Genomic DNA, 18,225 nt, shown 5'->3' with positions numbered 1-18,225 from the left:
AAAAGAAAACAGAAGAAAAGAAAACAAAGAAACAACAACAACAAAAAAAACACCAGGTAAAGCCTAGCTCCATTCTGAGACCATGCACTGGTACACAGCAAGGTCTTCTAAGGCATGATATTATATTTTTCCTCAAAATCCATTACTTTTCACCTGCTTATTTGTTTTGAGAGAATCTGTATTCATTAAACAATGTAACCTTTCACTTTACTTTTTTTAATGAACAAATGTTAATTTTCCCACTCATCTAGCTCCCTTCCCTTCCTCATATAGGGAAAAAGAGAAAAAAAAAAACTTTAAAAAAATATAAATATGTATTCAAGTCAGTTCTCTTATAGACCCCATCCAAAAATATGTCATTCTGAACCCAGAGTCAGTTATCACCTTTTTATCTAGAGGTGCACAATATGCATCTTTATGGGTCCTCTGGAATTCTATTTGGTCATTACCCTGATCAGAGTTCTTAACATTGTTTATCTTTATGATTTTGTTAATGTATAATTTCTTCTTTACTTCTACACACTACACTCAGCATCAGTCTTCTCCCTGAAAGATTCCCTTGTGTTATTCTTTAAGACACAACAGTATTTTTAAATAATATTTTAATTTTTAAATAAATAGAAAGATACATATAACATACATTTAAAAATATGGAGTTCTGAATTTTCTCCCCCTCTTCCCTTTTCCCTTCTATAAGATTGTAAGTAATTTGATACAGGCTTTATTTGTGCAATCACATAAAACATATTCCAACATTAGTCATGTTGTTTAAGAAGAAACAGAACAAAATAACCTCCCCCTCTTTTTCTCCCCTTCTCTGACCAAAAAACCCCCCAAAAAACAAAAAACAAAAACTATGAAAACAGTGCACTGTATTCTGTACTCAGAATCTATCAGTTCTTTTTCTGGATATGGATAGCATTTTTTTTCATAATACATTTGTGTCTTAGACCATTTTGTTGCTGAGAAGAATTCAGTCATTCACTGCTGATTAACTTACAATGCTGCTGTGAGTGTTCATCAAATTTTATTGGCTCTGCTTACTTCTATTTTCACCAGTTCATATAAATCTTTCCAAGGTTTTCTAAAATCTGACCTGCTCCTTTTTTTTTTTTTTTACACACAACACATCTATATTCCATTACACTGTATATACCAACTTGTTCAGCCACTCCCCAACACATTGGTATCCCCTCAATGTCCAATTTTTTGCCACCATCAAAAGAACTATTGTAACTATTTTTTTTGTACAGGGAAATACTTTTTGCCTTTTTCTGATCTCTCTGGAATACAGATCTAATGGTAGTTTTGTTTGATCATAGGGTCTGCAGTGTTATTACCCTTTGGACATAGTTCCAAATTGCTCTCTAGAAAAGTTCAAAGAATTCAAAGTTCCACCCACAGCTTTAATGCACTCATCAGAGTCCCAATTTCCTTACATCCCCTCCAACATTTATCATTTTCCTTTTCTATCATACTGGCTAATATAATAGATATTGAGGGGGTACCTCAGTATTGTTTGAATTTGCATTTCTCTAATCAATAATGATTTAGAGCATTTTTCATATGACTAAGCATAACTTTGATTTCTTCATCTGAAAACAGCCTGTCCTTATCCTTTGATCAATTATGCACTGGAGAATTGATGGATTTCTTACAAATTTGACTTAGTTCTCTATAAGAGAAATAAGGTGGTTCTATAAAACTGTTTCCTAGTTTTCTGCTTTCTTTCTAATAATGGCTGCTTGGTTTTGTTTGTGTAAAAACCTTTTTATTGAATTTCATCAAAATAATCCATTTTATGTATCATAATGCTCTTTATCTCTTGTTTGGTCCTGAATTCTTCCCTAGTCCAGAGATTTTCCAGAGAATTATATCATGCTCTTCTAAACAAATTTTTTATCTCAATCATGTACCCATTCTGAGCTTCTCTTGGTATAGTGTATACAAGGTATTGGCCTATACACAGATTCTTCTATAGTTTTCCAGAAGATTTTGTCCAATAGGGAGTTCTTGTCATTTATCAAACACTGAATTACTATGGTCATTTACTACTGTGTCTTTTGCATCTAATCTATTCCACTGTTTCACTACTCTATTTCTTAAACAGTACCAGAAAGTTTTGATGATTACCAGTTTATAATACAGTTTGAGATCTGGTATTAATAGTCTGCCTTCCTTTTCAAGTTTTACCATTAATTCTTTTAATGTTCTTAAACTTTTGTTTATTTTTTTCCAGAATATTTTGTTAGTTATTTCTAGTTCTATAAAATAATTTTTGGTAAGATAATTGGACAAAGCACAAAATAATTAAATTATCTTAGGTAGAATATCACATTGGCTCAGCCTATCCAAGAGCAACTGATATTGTTCCAATTCCTTAGATCTTATGTCATTTCTGTGAAAAATACTTTGTGTTCATATACTTCCTGAGTTTGTCTTGGCAGGTATACTCCCAAGTACTTTATAATACCTACAGTTATTTTAAATGGAATTCTCCACCCCCCCCCACCATCTCTTGCTGCTGGGTTTTGCTGGTTATATACAGATAAATGATTCATGTGGGTTTATTTTATATCCTGTAATTGTGCTAAAGTTGTTAATTATTTAAACTATTATTCAACAATTATTCTTTTTTAAAAGTTACACAGACATTTAATTAGCTTTATTTACAGAGCAGGGTTTGTTTTTTTCAGTCTTCAATCATGCTGACATAATGAGGCAAGAACACCAGTTTTAAAAGAATCTATGCAGAATTCTAAAAATAACAGATGGTGATACTCCTGAAAAAGGGGGCAGACTGGACTACAACAGGATTTTTCTCTCTATGCCTCAGTTACTCAGAAGCAATTCTACTGCAGTCTCTACATCCCATGATTTTGAAGACAAGGCCACTATTACTGCATTCCTATCAAATCCCATAGCACACAGGTTTTCTATTTTTTTGGCATATTCTGGACTAGTAGGTGGCGCTCCCGCATACACATGTGCCCAAAATTGAGCTGTCTCTTGGAACATTTCTGGATTCTGTTTGTACTGATTTGCTACTACTGCATCTTGTGGATCATCTGGTTCTGCAGCTGCCAATAAAGCTTGCAATGAGAGCAATACTGTCCTTAGAGTCATTGCTGCTGCCCATTGATCTTTCAGAATATCCAAACAAATGGCCCCTGTGACAGAACTAATATTAGGGTGCCAAATCTTAGTAATGAAGCGCACCTTAGGGGGATTAAATGGGTACGTTTCTGGTATTTTTATCTCGAGTTGGTATCTTCCTCCTTCATATGGGGTATCTGGTGGTCCTGCTATTTCTCCTCTTAATTCTGTAAAGTTCTCATCTACAAGATCTACTTTAATTTGATTTTTGTTTGTCTCCTCGCTCTTCAGCACCTCCTTGAACTCTCGCTTGATTCGCTGCACCGCAATGTTGGCCATGTCTCCTCCCGCAGCCAATTCGTATTCCCGCTTCTGTCACCACCAAGACCTCCAGCCGCCGTACTCTCCTCACAGTGCAATAATTATTCTAAAAGAATAAAAAAATTGTTTCCTCATTGTCTATTCTAATTCCCTCCATTTCTTTTTCTTATTGTTAAAGCTAACATTTCTAATACAATATTGAATAATGGATGATGATGATAATGAGCATCATTGCTTCATTCCTGATCTTATCCCCATTATAGAAAAAGCTTGATGGTTTTAGACATTTTAAGGAAAGTCCCATTTATTCCTTTCTTATCTAGAGCTTGCCTGACTAGGGTTATGTTGGGGAAGGGCTCCTTAAGTCATAGACTGTTAGAGCTGGGAGGATTCTTATGTAAAAGTGTGGAGCTTTACTGATTCCCATCTTATTCAAAGAAAGTAAATATCTTGGGACAGTTAGGTGGTGCAGTGGATAGAGCACTAGCCCTGAAGTGAGGAGAACCTGAATTCAAATCTAGCCTCAGACACTTAAAAAAAGTAAATATCTTTCTTAGGCAAGAGTAGTTATTTGAATCAATCAATCAATCAAAACGAAAAGTGCGCCAGGTCTGCATATATCTTCTGGAATGAGTCAACAGCACTGCCTTAAAGGCATGTGGTCATGCCTTTAGGAAATTGTAGGAAAGCAAGAAAGCATCCCAGAAAAAAGAATTTCCTTGTGTTTGGAAATAGAAAGGAAGGAGCAGAGTCAAAGTAAGCTAAGCCAAGAAGTGGCAGAACTGGATCAAGCAGGAGAAAGAGATGATAGAACAGAGCTGGCAGAGAAGGTTGATATCAGAAATGGAGACTATCATTGTGAGCATCTCAGAGTAGAAGATCCAGGGTTGGGCAAGCAGTATACCCACCTACTTGAGCGTTAAGGATCCAAAAAGAGGTCTGCTCCTTCCCCAACTTCCCCTCTTAATACCTGTCTACTCATAGACACTGTAATAATCTGCTTTCCACTTACACAAAGGATTCTAGTGATTTGAATTTTTTCTCAACCACAAAGAGGCCAGGAATAACACAAAGATAGAAATGACAGTTTATCTGATAAAGGCCTCATTTCTAAAATATATAGATAACTGACTCAAATTTCTAAGAATTAAAGCCATTCTCCAATTAATAAATGGTCAAAGAATATAAACAGACAATTTTCAGATGATGAAATTGAAACTATTACCACTCATATGAAAGAGTGTTCCAAATCACTATTGATCAGAGAAATGCAAATTAAGACAACTCTGAGATACCACTACACCCCTGTCAGATTGGCTAAGATGACAGGAAAAAATAATGATGAATGTTGGAGGGGATGCGGGAAAACTGGGACACTGATAACATTTTTAGTGGAATTGTGAATGGTTCCAACCATTCTGGAGAGCAATCTGGAACTATCCTCAAAAAGTTGTCCAATTGTGCATACCCTTTGATCCAGCAGTGTTTCTGCTGGGCTTATACCCCAAAGAGATACTAAAGAAGAGAAAGGGACCTGTATGTGCCAAAATGTTTGTGGTAGCCCTTTTTGTAGTGGCAAGAAACTGGAAGCTGAACATCTGTTGATGATGCCCATCAATTGGAGAATGGCTGAATAAGTTGTGGTATATGAATGTGATGGAATATTATTGTTCTGTAAGAAATGACCAACAGGATGATTTCAGAAAGGCTTGGAGAGACATACATGAACTGATGCTAAGTGAAATGAGGAGGACCAGGAGATCATTATCTACAGCAACAACAAGATTATACGATGATCAATTCTGATGAACATGACGCTTTCCAACAATGAAATGATTGATGCGAGTTCCAATGATCTTGTGATGGAGAGAGTCATCTGCACCCAGAGAGAGGACCATGAGAACTGAGTGTGGACCACAAAATAGCATTTTCACTTTTGTTGTTGTTGTTTGCTAGCATATTACTTTCTTTCTATTTTTTCTTTTTGATTTGATTTTTCTTGTGCAGCAAGATAATTGTATAAATATTATACATATATAAATAGTTTATGTAGAAAGTCCAACCTCTGCCTAAATGCTAGGCAATTTGCTAAGCCAAAATGTTTCATTCAAAAGAAATTCCTTAATGCTGCAGAACAGGGAAATATGTAGACTGAGGCAGGGCATTATATTAGCTCTAGAGTCACTTACAAAATGAGCTCATGGTTGTAAGATAGCAGTATACTTACTTAATAGATTATAGAATGTCAGGGCTGGAAACATCCTTAGATCACAGAATGTGAGATCTGTGAGCTCCCAGAGATATATGGAATGTCACAGCAGGAAGTTATCCTAGAACACAAAATATCAGAGGTTGAGAGGGTCATGTTAGCACCAGAGAATTCCAGAACTGAAAGGGACATTGGAACCCAGAAAGTCACTGTTCCTAAAGGACCTTAGACTACATATACTGGTCACACTGGAAAGTCCTCAGAATAGACACAGACATCACTGGGAGGGCCCTCCAAACACTGCATATCATTGCTGGAAGGCTATGTGCCTAATGTCACAGTTTGTACAAGAAATCTTCCCACTTTGAGATGGAAACTGAGATCTACTGTTAGAGTTGCAAAAATGTTTAGTCCTTCAAAGCTAATTAAGACCAAACTCTTCCTGCCACCATTTTTACCTTGGAGAGAACCTGTGTTGTGTAGAGGACAAATGTAGTCTACCTAATAGTAGAGGCTCTTTAGAAATAAATGAATAAAAAAAGCAAAAATGAATTTTTCCCTTCCCAATGGTACAAATGAATTTATGTAACCCCAACAGAGCTTATCCCCCTACCATTGTATAAGTGATTGCTGCTACTTGGTTTGACTCAATCACTGAAATTCTTGTTGAGGTTACCTATTTAATCAATGTAAATGTGAAAGGACAAACAGGCATTGAATCCCCTGTGCCAAACAGCCCAATCAGTGGACCCCCAGGATGCTTGCCCTTGGCTTGTTCAAAGATCAGGGAGTGGAATTGGGAGCCTCACACCATTTCCAGTGGAAATCCAGATCCTGTCATCCAGCCCAACTTGGTGGAAGTGATTCTCTCTGGAGGCAAAATGTAGTGTCCAGCAAGGAAGCAGCAGCTAGTTCCAATCAGTGTCTGCCATGGTGACTGGTCGTTGCCAAGGATACCTGGAATCCTGAGTAGCTGGCATTCCATTATGACTCCTTTTCAGGTCTCCATTATGATTCCTAGGCCAGGAGCAGGGGAAGGCTTCTTCCCAGCTTTGTCCTGGATAGCCAGCTGGGAGCAGATCTAAATCACCAGGGGCTGGAAATAACTACATATGTACACACAGACACTGTGGGTGTTATATATTGACAGAGAACAAAACAGAGACCTAGAGATGCAGAGACAGAGACAGGCAAAGAAATAGAAATAAAGATGCAGACTGCAGAAGAACATGACTAAAGAGACCCATAAGGCAAGCTGTTGTTGCTATGAAACATGCATCAGGGAAGGGAAGAAACATCAACCCAGGCACTCTGGTGACCTCACTGCTCTCCTCCTAACCAGGAGAGAAGAAATGGGACCCAGTAAGGTCAAGTCGTTCCCCAGGGTCATAAAGGCACTAAGCATCAGAGGCAGCATTTGAACCCAGGTCCTCTAATTCCATGGCAGTCAAACTTTTTTCCAGAACATAACCCTTAATTCTCTACAAGGAAAGGGCAAAGGATTTTAAGCTTGGATCAGAACTAAGAAAGATGGAAGCCTCATTTAGTTAGTGGGAAGGACAATCTATTGGAATGAGAAAGGGCAAGTTGGGGAAGAATTAAATAACCAGAATAATAGGAAGCAAAAAGGAGGTTGTGAAAGGCTTTGAATGCCAAACAGAGGAATTTATATTTGATCGTACACACACACACACACACACAACACACACACACACACACACACACACACATACACACACGCGCGCGCGCGCGTTTTCAACATTGAGCTTTATAATTTCTTTGTTTTTTTCCTCCATTCCAACAACTCCTTTCCCTTCCCAAGACAGCAATCAATCTTTATAGATTATATTTCTAATCACATTGAAGCTATTTCTATATTAGTCATATTGTGCAAGAAGAATCAGAACAAAAGGGAGACATGCAAGAAAGAAAAAAACAACAAAAAAGTGAAAATATATACTTTAATCTGTATTCCGACTCCATACTTGTTTGTCTGGATGTGGATAGCATTTTCTATCATGAGTCTTTTGAAACTATCTTAAATCGTATTTATGAGAAGTGCAAAGTCTATCAAAGTTTATCATCTCCACAATGCTGCTGTTAGTGTGTATTAGGTTCTCCTGGTTCTGCTCAGCTCACTTAGCATCAATTCATCTAAGACTTTCCAGGTTGTTCTGAAATCCACCTGCTCATCATTTCTTAAATAACAACAGTATTCCATGCCATTCCTATACCACATTTTGTTCAGCCATTCTCCAATTTATGAGCATCTTCTCAATTTCCAATTTTCTGCCACCACAAAGAGAGGTGCTATAAACATTTTTGAATATATAGGTTTTTTTGGTGAGAAATAACTCTACTGGATGTTTATTAGGGTGGGTAATCATTTAGTTAGTGGGAAGGGTGGGTAAAGTAACTCTTTACACAACTGCATATAGTGTACCATAGGATAATTATCCTTACAAAAGGCAAGCCCTTTTATCCCTGTCCCAGTTGCCAAGTTCCTCCTCTGATTCCCCATTGAGTATTACAGAGTGCACAACTTTCAAGTTCACCTGCTACATATTCACCTTCTACCAGAAGCATCACATGACAATTAAAAGGAGTCCTCATTCTTCCCAGAGGAGAAATCAATATTCATGAGCTTACTGAGTATGAACATTTCAGGCAAAACTTAACCTTTTCCCTTCTTAGCTGACTCCTATCCCCAAAGTAAGAGAGAACCTGCTGTATCCTATTTTACTTACTTCCTCTGCTGACCATTAACCTTTGTTCTATTTGAGTAATCCTCAATCATAAAGGCCAGATAAGGACTCTGATACTTTCTTTTCTTAATTTCTCCTGTTGGAGAACATAATCACACATCGTTCTATGGAAACCAAAAACTGTTTTGTATCTCTCATTTTCTATTTTTTATGATCTCTTAGATTGCTGGATCAAAGGGAATGGCCAGTTTTATAGCTCTTTGGACATAGTTACAAATTGCTTTCCAGAAAGGATGTCAGTTCACAATTCCACCAATAATGCATTAGTGTTCCAATTTTCCCACATTCTCTCTAACACTTATTTTTCTTTTCTGTTATATTAGCCTATCTGATAGGTATAAAGGGATACCTCAGAATTGGTTTAATTTTCATTTTTCTAATCAATAGTGATTTACAGCAATTTGTCATGTGACTATAGATAGCATTAATTTCTTCATCAAGAAACTGCCTGTTCATTTCCTTTGACCATTTACCAGTTTGGTAATGAACTGTATTCCCATCGATTAGACTCATTTCTCTATATATTTTAGAAATGAAGCTTTCAGGGAAATTCAAATTAAGACAACTGTGATGTACCACTATACCACTATACCACACTTGTCAGACTGGCTAAGATGACAGGAAAAGGTAATGATGAATGTGGGAGGGGACGTGGGAAAACAGGGACACTGATACATTGTTGGTGGAGTTGTGAACAGATCCAGCCATTCTGGAGAGCAATTTGGAACTAGGCTCAAAAAGCTATCAAACTGTGCATACCCTTTGACTCAGCAGTATTTCTACTGGGCTTATACCCCAAAGAGATACTAAAGAAGGGAAAGGGACCTGTATGTGCCAAAATGTTTGTGGCAGCCCTGTTTGTAGTGGTTAGAAACTGGAAAATGAGTGGACGCCCATCAATTGAAGAATGGCTGAATAAATTGTGGCATATGAATGTAATGGAATAGTATTGTTCTGTAAGAAACGATCAACAGAATGATTTCAGAGAGGCCTGGAGAGACTGACATGAACTGATGCTAAGTGAAATGAGCAGAACCAGGAGATCATTGTACATGGCAACAGCAAGATTATACAATGATCAATTGTGATGGACGTGGCTCTTTATAACAGGAAGATGATTCAGGCTAGTTCTGATGGTCTTGTAAGGAAGATAGCCATCTGAACCCAGGTGAGGACTGTTGGGACTAAGTGTGGATCACAACAATGAATTTTCACTTTTTCCTCTTATAATTTGCTTCCATTTTGTTTTCTTTTTCATTTTTTTTTCATTTTTGATGTGATTTTTCTTGTGCAACATTATAATGGTGAAAATATGTATAGAAGAATTGCATGTTTTACATATATTGGGGAGGGAGTGGAGGAAAGGAAGGGAGAGAATAATTTGGAATACAAGGTTTTGCAAGGGTGAATGTTGAACATTATCTGTACATATGTTTTAAAAATAAAATGGTTTAATAAAAAAAGAAAAAAAAGGCCTTTATCAGGCTGTAAAAATGGTTTCCCAGCTTTCTGCCCTTGTTCTAATCTTAGCAGAAATGGCTTGATTTCTGCAAAACCTTCTAAATTCAATATAATTAAAATTATCTATTTTGTATTTCATAATGTTCTCTATTTTCTCTCGGGTTATAATTTCTTCCCTTATCCATAGAACTGACAAATAAACCATTACTTGCATTCTTAATTTACTTTTGGTATTATTTTTTATGTCAAAATCATGTACCCATTTTGATTTTATCATGATATACAGTTGGTCAATGCCCAGTTTCTGTCACTCTATTTTCTAATTTTCTCAGCAGTTTTTGTCAAATAGTGAGTTCTGATCCCAGGCTGCCTCCTGTTCTTTCCTCAGGTTGATTTATTTCTTCAGCTAGTCTATCCTGCCTGCCTGTGAGTGACACCTGGGTGGCAGTTTGATGAAGCTGGCTGATCCCTTTTCTGCGGGAGGAGGTTCCCCACTGATGACTGTGGGAGGTGGGCTGGAAGCAGGTTGGCTGGTATAGAGAATGCTGCCACTGCAAGGGCTCTTATGTATTTTGTGTGTATTAGGATAGTTGGTCAGTAATTGCTGTTGTAGTGATGAGGAAGGTAGATTCTGTCTTTCTGATGATTTCTCCCCTCCATGATGTCTGTGGTGACTGGATTGGGAGCAGATGTAGGGACTTGAAAGGGTCCTTCTTTCAAAGGCTCTGGGGTACAGGACAAGAGTCTGTCTCCATCTGGGTTTTTAAGGAGATGATGGACAAGGTGGTAGTGATGTGTTCATTTATCTAGAACATGCTACCCTCATCTTTCCCTCAATTGCCTGTGAAAGACAATAACTACCATTATCTAAAACAGTCACCAGACCTCAAAGCATGCCCTGAAGCACGCTTGCCAGGCACTATTCTGATAATCTATAAAATAGAGAGCAAGTTGCCATACAACTCCAGTTTTTCAAGTTTTTATCCCACTTGCATTTTCTTGATGTTTTTGACACTGCCTTTAGATATTTTTACAAAAATAATGGTTGAGACTCTTGATTATTTAACAGCCTCAAACTCACCATTTTTAAGGATGGTTCTGAACTACTAGCTATGAAAGAATGAATGAAAAAGCATTTGTTAATAGCTCACAATATGCAAAGAACCATACTGAGCACTGCAATACATACTCTTTGACAATACTCACACATTGTGGACTGTGCAAATTCAATGTTATTATCCACAAGTCTGTCTAATTTGATGGAACTTCCCTGTATGATTCAAAGGGAAAGAAGTGAAAAAGGAAGAAGAACAGAGCCAGCCCATCTAGCTCTCAAAATTTCCCCAGGGGAGTTTTTTCCCCTAATATCCATCCTTTATCATTCTTATCCCCCTCCCCCCCACTCCCCTGAACAGCTTAGCATTAGAGTGAACATTGAGTAGATAATCAACAAATGGTTTATATTCTAAAGCAATTTGATTCAAAGAAACAGATTTTGCTTTGTCAACTCTATTATTCCTCAAAAATTTTGAGCCTAGGAATGGTGTTCCCAATTCTCCCAACTCTTTCATGTACATATTGTTATGATTTTTCTTCTTTGTGATTGTAACATACAAGAAAGGTTCTATCCCTGCATCCCTACAGTCAGAAAGAGGCTTCTTATGCACAATGTTAGTATGTCCAAAAGTCTCTGGGTTTCTCTCTTGTGTCAGACTGGTAGAGGAGGCTTAAGCTCCAGCAATCTATTAATTCAGTGTTGGGATGGAATGAGCTACTGCGTAGTCATTGGACAGTTAATAGCAGCAGATTTATTTTAACACAACATAGAAATGCAGCAATGATATTCTGACACAGCTTCTCTGGACACAACCCATTTTCATGTAAACACATCTGGGTAAATTGTCAGAGGCAGCAGGTGGAGAACACACATAAGAACCCTAAAGGGGAGATTTTGGTTAGGGTGCAGGCAATAATCTACTGGAAGAGTTACTGGAATATGGAATTCAAGGAGCCACATTGGAGTCCCAGCTCTATTTCTGCTACAAAGATACATTGATTCTCCCTCAATATCTGATTTTTGTATACTGCAAGGTTAAGTTTTCTTTCACACTGTGCTTGGGCTTACCTGATCTGATATTAGTTTTGATCAAAACTGCTAGTTCTTTAACAAATATTCTTCCTAGTTCAGATCAGCCCTTTTCTTATACATATTTCCTTGTCAGTATCTCCATTAATACTTTACTTGGTACATTGTCTCTGGGCTTGGCTGTTTCCCATTTCTTTGGACACACCTGCTGGTGAGCCTCTGACATGGTTGGGTTTTTCTGATCCATGCAGAAGAGTGTGGTCATTGGTTTCTCCAGCTTCTTGGGTTAGAGGTGACCAGGCAGATAGTCTCTGTGCTGATGGTTGAGCTTCTACCACTTACCCCCTATTTTTATTTAGAGGATTGAGTCACTTCTGGTCTTCATGCTCCAGACAAAGCTCTGAGAGTACAAATTGCAGGCAGTAAAAAGTGTCGTGGAGGGATTTCACTTCTCTGGGAGTTTCCCCACAGCCCTCCCGTGTCCAGTCCCTAGCCCTGCAGCTGTTTGATCAACACGCCTTCTTGTCATCCTCCAGGGCCTCCTGGCTAGATAGCTGTGCATCCCTCAGGTGCTTTGGGTCCCCTGGGCAATGGTCCACATTGGCAGGGCAACATCCCGGAACCTTTGAGGATGTACAAATGTCTGCCTCAAATCTGTTTCTTCATTTGAAGTGGGAGTTGCCCAGCAGCAATTGCCTCATTTTCTCCAGGCCAGGCTTGGTCAAGGAAAGATAGATATGCATGCATGCCAGAGTGTCTGTGTCCCTCCCAGCCTCTGGCTAGGTCTTGTCTCCTCCTGCTTGAAGAAAGGAAGCTGAGAGCCACTCCTCCCTCAGACCACTGATTTCCTCCTGTGCTCTTCAGGTTTTCAAGAATCCAAGTCCCATTTAGGGATTTGGGGTCTGTGGCTGCTACAACTCCTGTATTCTTTCCTTATGGGGAACCCAGCACAGCCCATCTGCCTTCCACCTCCCCCTCCTGGTTTTCCGTAAAGAAGGTGACCCTTTGACAACCCCAAGCTGAGCACAGATTCTCTTCCTCCTAGCCCCAGCACCTGTCCTCAGGGACCTGGGACCTTGTTCAGTGGTGGGTCTTTCTGCAAGTAGAAGGTGCACTGCAGCTCACTCCCCTCATCAGGTTGGGTGTTTGTTAGATTAAATCTAAACCTATATTTTGGAAGATCCATCCATTGCTCTAATCCATGACCTCTGTATAATCCATTTGACAAGGGTTCACCCTGTATATACCTGTAGAAACTGCAGGTGATTACTCTGTAGAAGCCTTAGGCAGCCATCCCTCTTCTCTTCATACCTGGACTGCTACAATAAAGACTGGTTGGCTTTCCTGCCACAGGTCTCTGCCCACTGCAGTCTGTCCAGCCTGTCTGCTACCAGAATGATCTTCCTAAAACACAGATGTGATCATATCACCATCTCCCCACATAAAAATACTCCTCCTACTGATCCCCATCATTTCACAGAGCAAATGTAAAAGCCTCTTTATGGCATATATAACCCATTACGACCTGCTCCAATCTATGCACTCCTTCTACACCCCACACTACCCCTCCCCATTGTCTGCTATCCAATGACATCCTCCTCCTGGCTGCTCTTTGCACAGGACAGTCTTTTCCCAACTCTGGCTATTTTCACAGGCTGCCCCACCTCCCTGTAATGCCCTGCATGCTTATCTCTGCTTCCTGATTTCCCAGGTTTCTTTCAGGTCCTGCTTAAAATCCCATCTTCTACACAAAACCCTTCATGGGCATCTTTAACTCTAGGAACTTTGTTCTCATCTTTATTTGCACTTTTTCTTGTATACAACTTGTTTATACTTCAGCTGCTTGTATATTGCCTCCCATGGTAGACTGTGAGGTCCTTGAGAAAAGGGAAAGTCCTTGCTACACTTATCCCTTATAAATGTGTATTGAATGAATAAATTAGACACCATAGTATACTTCATCCTCAGATGGCATAAATTTTAGCCTCTTTAGAATTTTATTCATTCTATCTGGATACTCTCCAGCTCATTAATGGCTCCCATATTGCACAACCCCTGCCTTAGTTGATATCCTCATCCCACAATGGTACTAGCAGTTATACCTGCTACTATGCCCAGTGCATAACACTAGTTGAAAAACCCTCCCTTTTGTGTTCCCACTTAACACTCAGTCAGTAGCCTTCCTTTCCCATCAAAGGCAAATAATGAGACAGCAAGGTCACCAGTTAGAAAACATTTAGTCCAAAGCTATGGATTTGTACATACTGTACAGACTTAGCACTTAGGGAAACTTTCATTTAATAAAATAAAAATAACCCATTTTACATCTAATACTAGTCTCTATTTCTTGAAAAAGGTCTTGAATTATTCCCATTTCCAAAAATCCTGACAAGTAAAGTTCATGCTTTCATAATTTGCTTTTGGCATCATCCTTTATATTTCAATTACATACCTATTTTGACTTTCTCTTGTTACACAATGTGAGATATTAATCTATACCTAGTTTCTGACATACTGTTTTCCAGGTTTCCTATGAGTTTTTTGTTCAATAGTGAGTTCTTGTCCTCTCAAACTGGGGGTTTTAGGCTTAACAAACTGTGGAATACTATGGTCATTAAGTGTTCTGTCTTATGTAACTTTCTCATTCAGCACTTTATTACTTAAACAGTACCAGATAGTTTTGATAATCATTGCTTTATAATACAGTTTGAGATGTGATATCCATCTTATTCTCATTTTTTCATTTACTCCCTTTATATTGTTGACCTTTTGTTCTTCCAGATGAATTTTGTTGTGATATTTTTTTCAAATTCTGTAAAGTAACTTTTGTTTATTTGACTGGTGTGGCACTTAATAATTAAATTACTTTAGGCAGAATTGTCATTTTCGTATATTGACTCAGTTTATCCATGGGCAACTGATATTATTCCAGTTACTTAGATCCTACTTTAGTTGTATTCAAATTATTTTGTGTGCATGTAGTTCCTGAGTTGGTTTTGGCAGGTAGACTCCCATGTACTTTGTATCATCTACAGTTATTTTAAATAATTTTTTTTCTATTTTTGCCATAAGGCTTTGTTAGTTTTATATATAGAATATTGTGGTTTAGTATGTTTTTTTTAATTCTGCAACTCTGTTAAAGTTGTAGATTTTTAAACTAGTTTTTAAGTTATTCTTTAGGATTTTCTACATGTATCATCTGCAAAGAATAAAAGTCTTGTTTCCTCATTGACTATTCTACTTCCTTAAATTTCTTTTTCTATTCTTATTGCTAGAACTAACACTTCTAACACAATAATAGTGGTGATAATGGACATTCTTGCTTCTTGCTTGACCTTGTTGGTAAGGCTTTTAGGTTATCTCCATTACAGATAATGCTTGCTGATGATTTGGGTTAGAAACTATTTTTCATTTTATGGAAGGTTTCATTTATTCCTATGTTTAAGAACAAGTGTCCATCTTGGATATTTTCCTTCTCTGTCAGAGCTTAGTCTTTTCTTCTCTTTCTCCTCTTTGTTTCACCCAACTCTACCAGGTCTAGGCTCAGGTTGCTATGTTTTTGCTCCTTCTTCTCTACTTCCAAACACTAGGAATCTCTATCTTTTTCTGGGATGGATCCTCTCTTAAAGCAGTGCTGTTGATTGACTCCAGATCTATACAGATACTGTTCTCACTTGGTTCTGACTGACTCAATTACTGTTCTTGCCTAAGGAAGGAATTTACTTATATTTGGAGGGCCTGGAACAATTGGAAAGTTCCACAGTTTTTTTTTTCTTTTTTAATTATAGCTTTTTATTTACAAGTTATGTGCATGGGTAATTTTTCAGCATTGACAATTGCAAAACCTTTTGTTCCAACTTTTCCCCTCCTTCTCCTCCACCCCTTCCCCCAGATGGCAGGTTGACCAATACATGTTAAATATATCAAAGTATAAATTAAATACAATAGTAGTATACATGGCCAAACAGTTATTTTGCTGTACAGAAAGAATCAGACTTTGAAATAGTGTACAATTAGCCTGTGAAGGAAATCAAAAATGCAGGCGGACAAAAATAGAGGGACTGGGAATTCTATGTAGTGGTTCATAGTCACTTCCCAGAGTTCTTTCCCTGCGTGTAGCTGGCTCAGTTCATTCCTGCTCTATTGGAACTGATTTGGTTCATCTCATTGCTGAAGAGGGTCACGGCCATCAGAATTGATCATCATATAGTCTTGTTGTTGAAGTACATTATGATCTCCTGGTCCTGCTCATTTCACTCACCATCAGTTCATGTAAGTCTCTTCAGGCCTCTCTGAAATCATCCTGCTGGACATTCCTTACAGAACAATAATATTCCATAATATTCATATACCAAATTTATTAAGCCATTCTCCAATTGATGGGCATCCATTCATTTTCCAGTTTCTAGCCACTACAAACAGGGCTGCCACAAACATTTTTCCACATGTGGGTCCCTTTCCCTTCTTTAGTATCTCTTTGGGGTATAAGCCCAGTAGAAACACTGCTGGGTCAAAGGGTATGCACAGTTTGATAGCTTTTTGAGCATAGTTCCAAATTGCTCTCCAGAATGGCTGGATGTATTCACAATCCCACCAACAATGTATCAGTGTCCCTGTTTTCCCACATTCCCTCCAATATTTGTCATTATCTTTCTGAGAGGTGTGTAGTGGTATCTCAGAGTTCTCTTAATTTGCATTTCTCTGATTAATAATGACTTGGAGCATCTTTTCATATGGCTAGAGATAGTTTCAATTTCTTCATCTGAGAACTCTCTGTTCATATCTTTTGACCATTTATCAATTGGAGAATAGCTTGATTTCTTATAAATTAGAGTCAATTCTCTATTTTGGTCATGAGGCCTTTATCAGAACCTTTGTAAAAATGTTTTCCCAGGTTATTGCTTCCCTTCTCATCTTGTCTGCGTTAGTTTTGTTTGTACAAAAACTTTTCAATTTGATATAATCAAAATTTTCTATTTTGTGATCAATAAAGTTCCACAGTTTTACATGAAGATACTCCCAGCCCTAACAGTTTGTGATCTAGGAACCCTTATCCCAACTCTCTCCTCCTTGAATCAGCACTAGAGAACGTAGGAAGAAATGGAACTTTCCATAAAAGACAAGTGATTTCAACAAACATTATCTGTAATGGGGATAAACTGGGTACCTTCCCAGTAAGATCAGGAATTAAGCTAGGATGCCCAATGTTATCACTATTATTCAATATAGTATTAAAAACATTAGCTCTAACAATAAGAGAATGAAAAGAAATTTGAAGCCAGTAGAAAAGGCGATGAGGAAACAAAACTTCCATTCTTCTCAGATGGTATACATAGAGAATTCTAGAGAATAAACCAAAACCTAGATGAAATAATTAATAAGTTTAGCAGAGGGAGACGATATAAAATAAACTCATATCGATCATCAATATTTCTATATATAACCAACAAAGGCCAGCAGCAAGGAATAGAAAAATTTCATTTAAAATAACTCCCAATGATATAAAATAGTTGGGAGTTTACCTGCTAAGACAAACTCAGAAACTACATGAACACAAAATACTATTCACACAAATAAAATTGTTCTAAACAATTGGAAAAAAAATATCAGTTGCTCATGCATAAACTGAGCCAATATAATAGAAATGACAATTCTACCTAAATTAATTTGCTTATTCAGTGCCATACAAATTAGACCACCAAAAATTAATTTATAGAACTATTCATCTGGAAGATTATCAAAGGAATTAATGGGGAAAATGAGAAGGAACGCAGACTACCTATACAAGATTGTGAACTTTATTATGAAATGGTACTGATAAACTATTTGATATTGTTTAAGAAATAGAGTAGTGGATCAGTGGAATGGAGTGGGTACACAAAACACGATAGAATATGACCATACTAATTAATTGATTGAAAAATCCTATGATCCCAATTTCTGGGCAAGAACTCCATATTGGACAAAACTTTCTGTGAAAACTGGAGAAGAGAAACAAAGTATAGACCAATATCTTGTGCAGTATACCAAAAGAATGGGTATATGATTTAGATATAAAGGGTGACACCACATGCAAATTAGGAGAACACTGAAGTATTTACCTGTGAGATGTATGGAATAGGGAAGAATTTACTAGCAATCAAGTGATAAAGAACATAATGAGATATAAACTTGATCATTCTGATTATATGAAATGAGAAGAATGTAAGTCTTCCCCAGGGCAGAAATATTAACAGGAAGTTTACATTGAAGAAATCATAGCTACAGATAGTGTTATGAAAAAATGC

At 37.7% G+C, this 18,225-nt stretch overlaps 1 protein-coding gene across 8 annotated transcripts in view; it reads right to left on the bottom strand.

The window, feature by feature from the left end:
- Positions 1 to 585: 585 nt before the first annotated feature.
- The window catches only part of LOC127542975 (ubiquitin-conjugating enzyme E2 K-like), a 42,370-nt gene continuing 24,730 nt past the window's right edge, over positions 586 to 18,225 (bottom strand). For 5 of the 8 annotated variants that reach the window (XM_051968943.1, XM_051968942.1, XM_051968948.1 and 2 more), the window contains 2 exons: positions 5,645 to 5,747; positions 586 to 3,523 (listed from right to left, as the gene is read on the bottom strand). In XM_051968943.1, the coding sequence (XP_051824903.1) occupies positions 2,833 to 3,435 (603 nt within the window). In that variant the 5' untranslated portion in view covers positions 3,436 to 3,523; positions 5,645 to 5,747 and the 3' untranslated portion in view covers positions 586 to 2,832. The other 3 variants (XM_051968946.1, XM_051968947.1, XM_051968949.1) reach the window with 3 other exon arrangements.

The sequence above is a fragment of the Antechinus flavipes genome, chromosome X, assembly GCF_016432865.1.
Source record: "Antechinus flavipes isolate AdamAnt ecotype Samford, QLD, Australia chromosome X, AdamAnt_v2, whole genome shotgun sequence".
Taxonomy (NCBI): domain Eukaryota; kingdom Metazoa; phylum Chordata; class Mammalia; order Dasyuromorphia; family Dasyuridae; genus Antechinus; species Antechinus flavipes.
The sequence above is the reverse complement of the archived record's forward strand: the minus strand, read 5'-3'. Positions and strand labels throughout refer to the sequence as shown.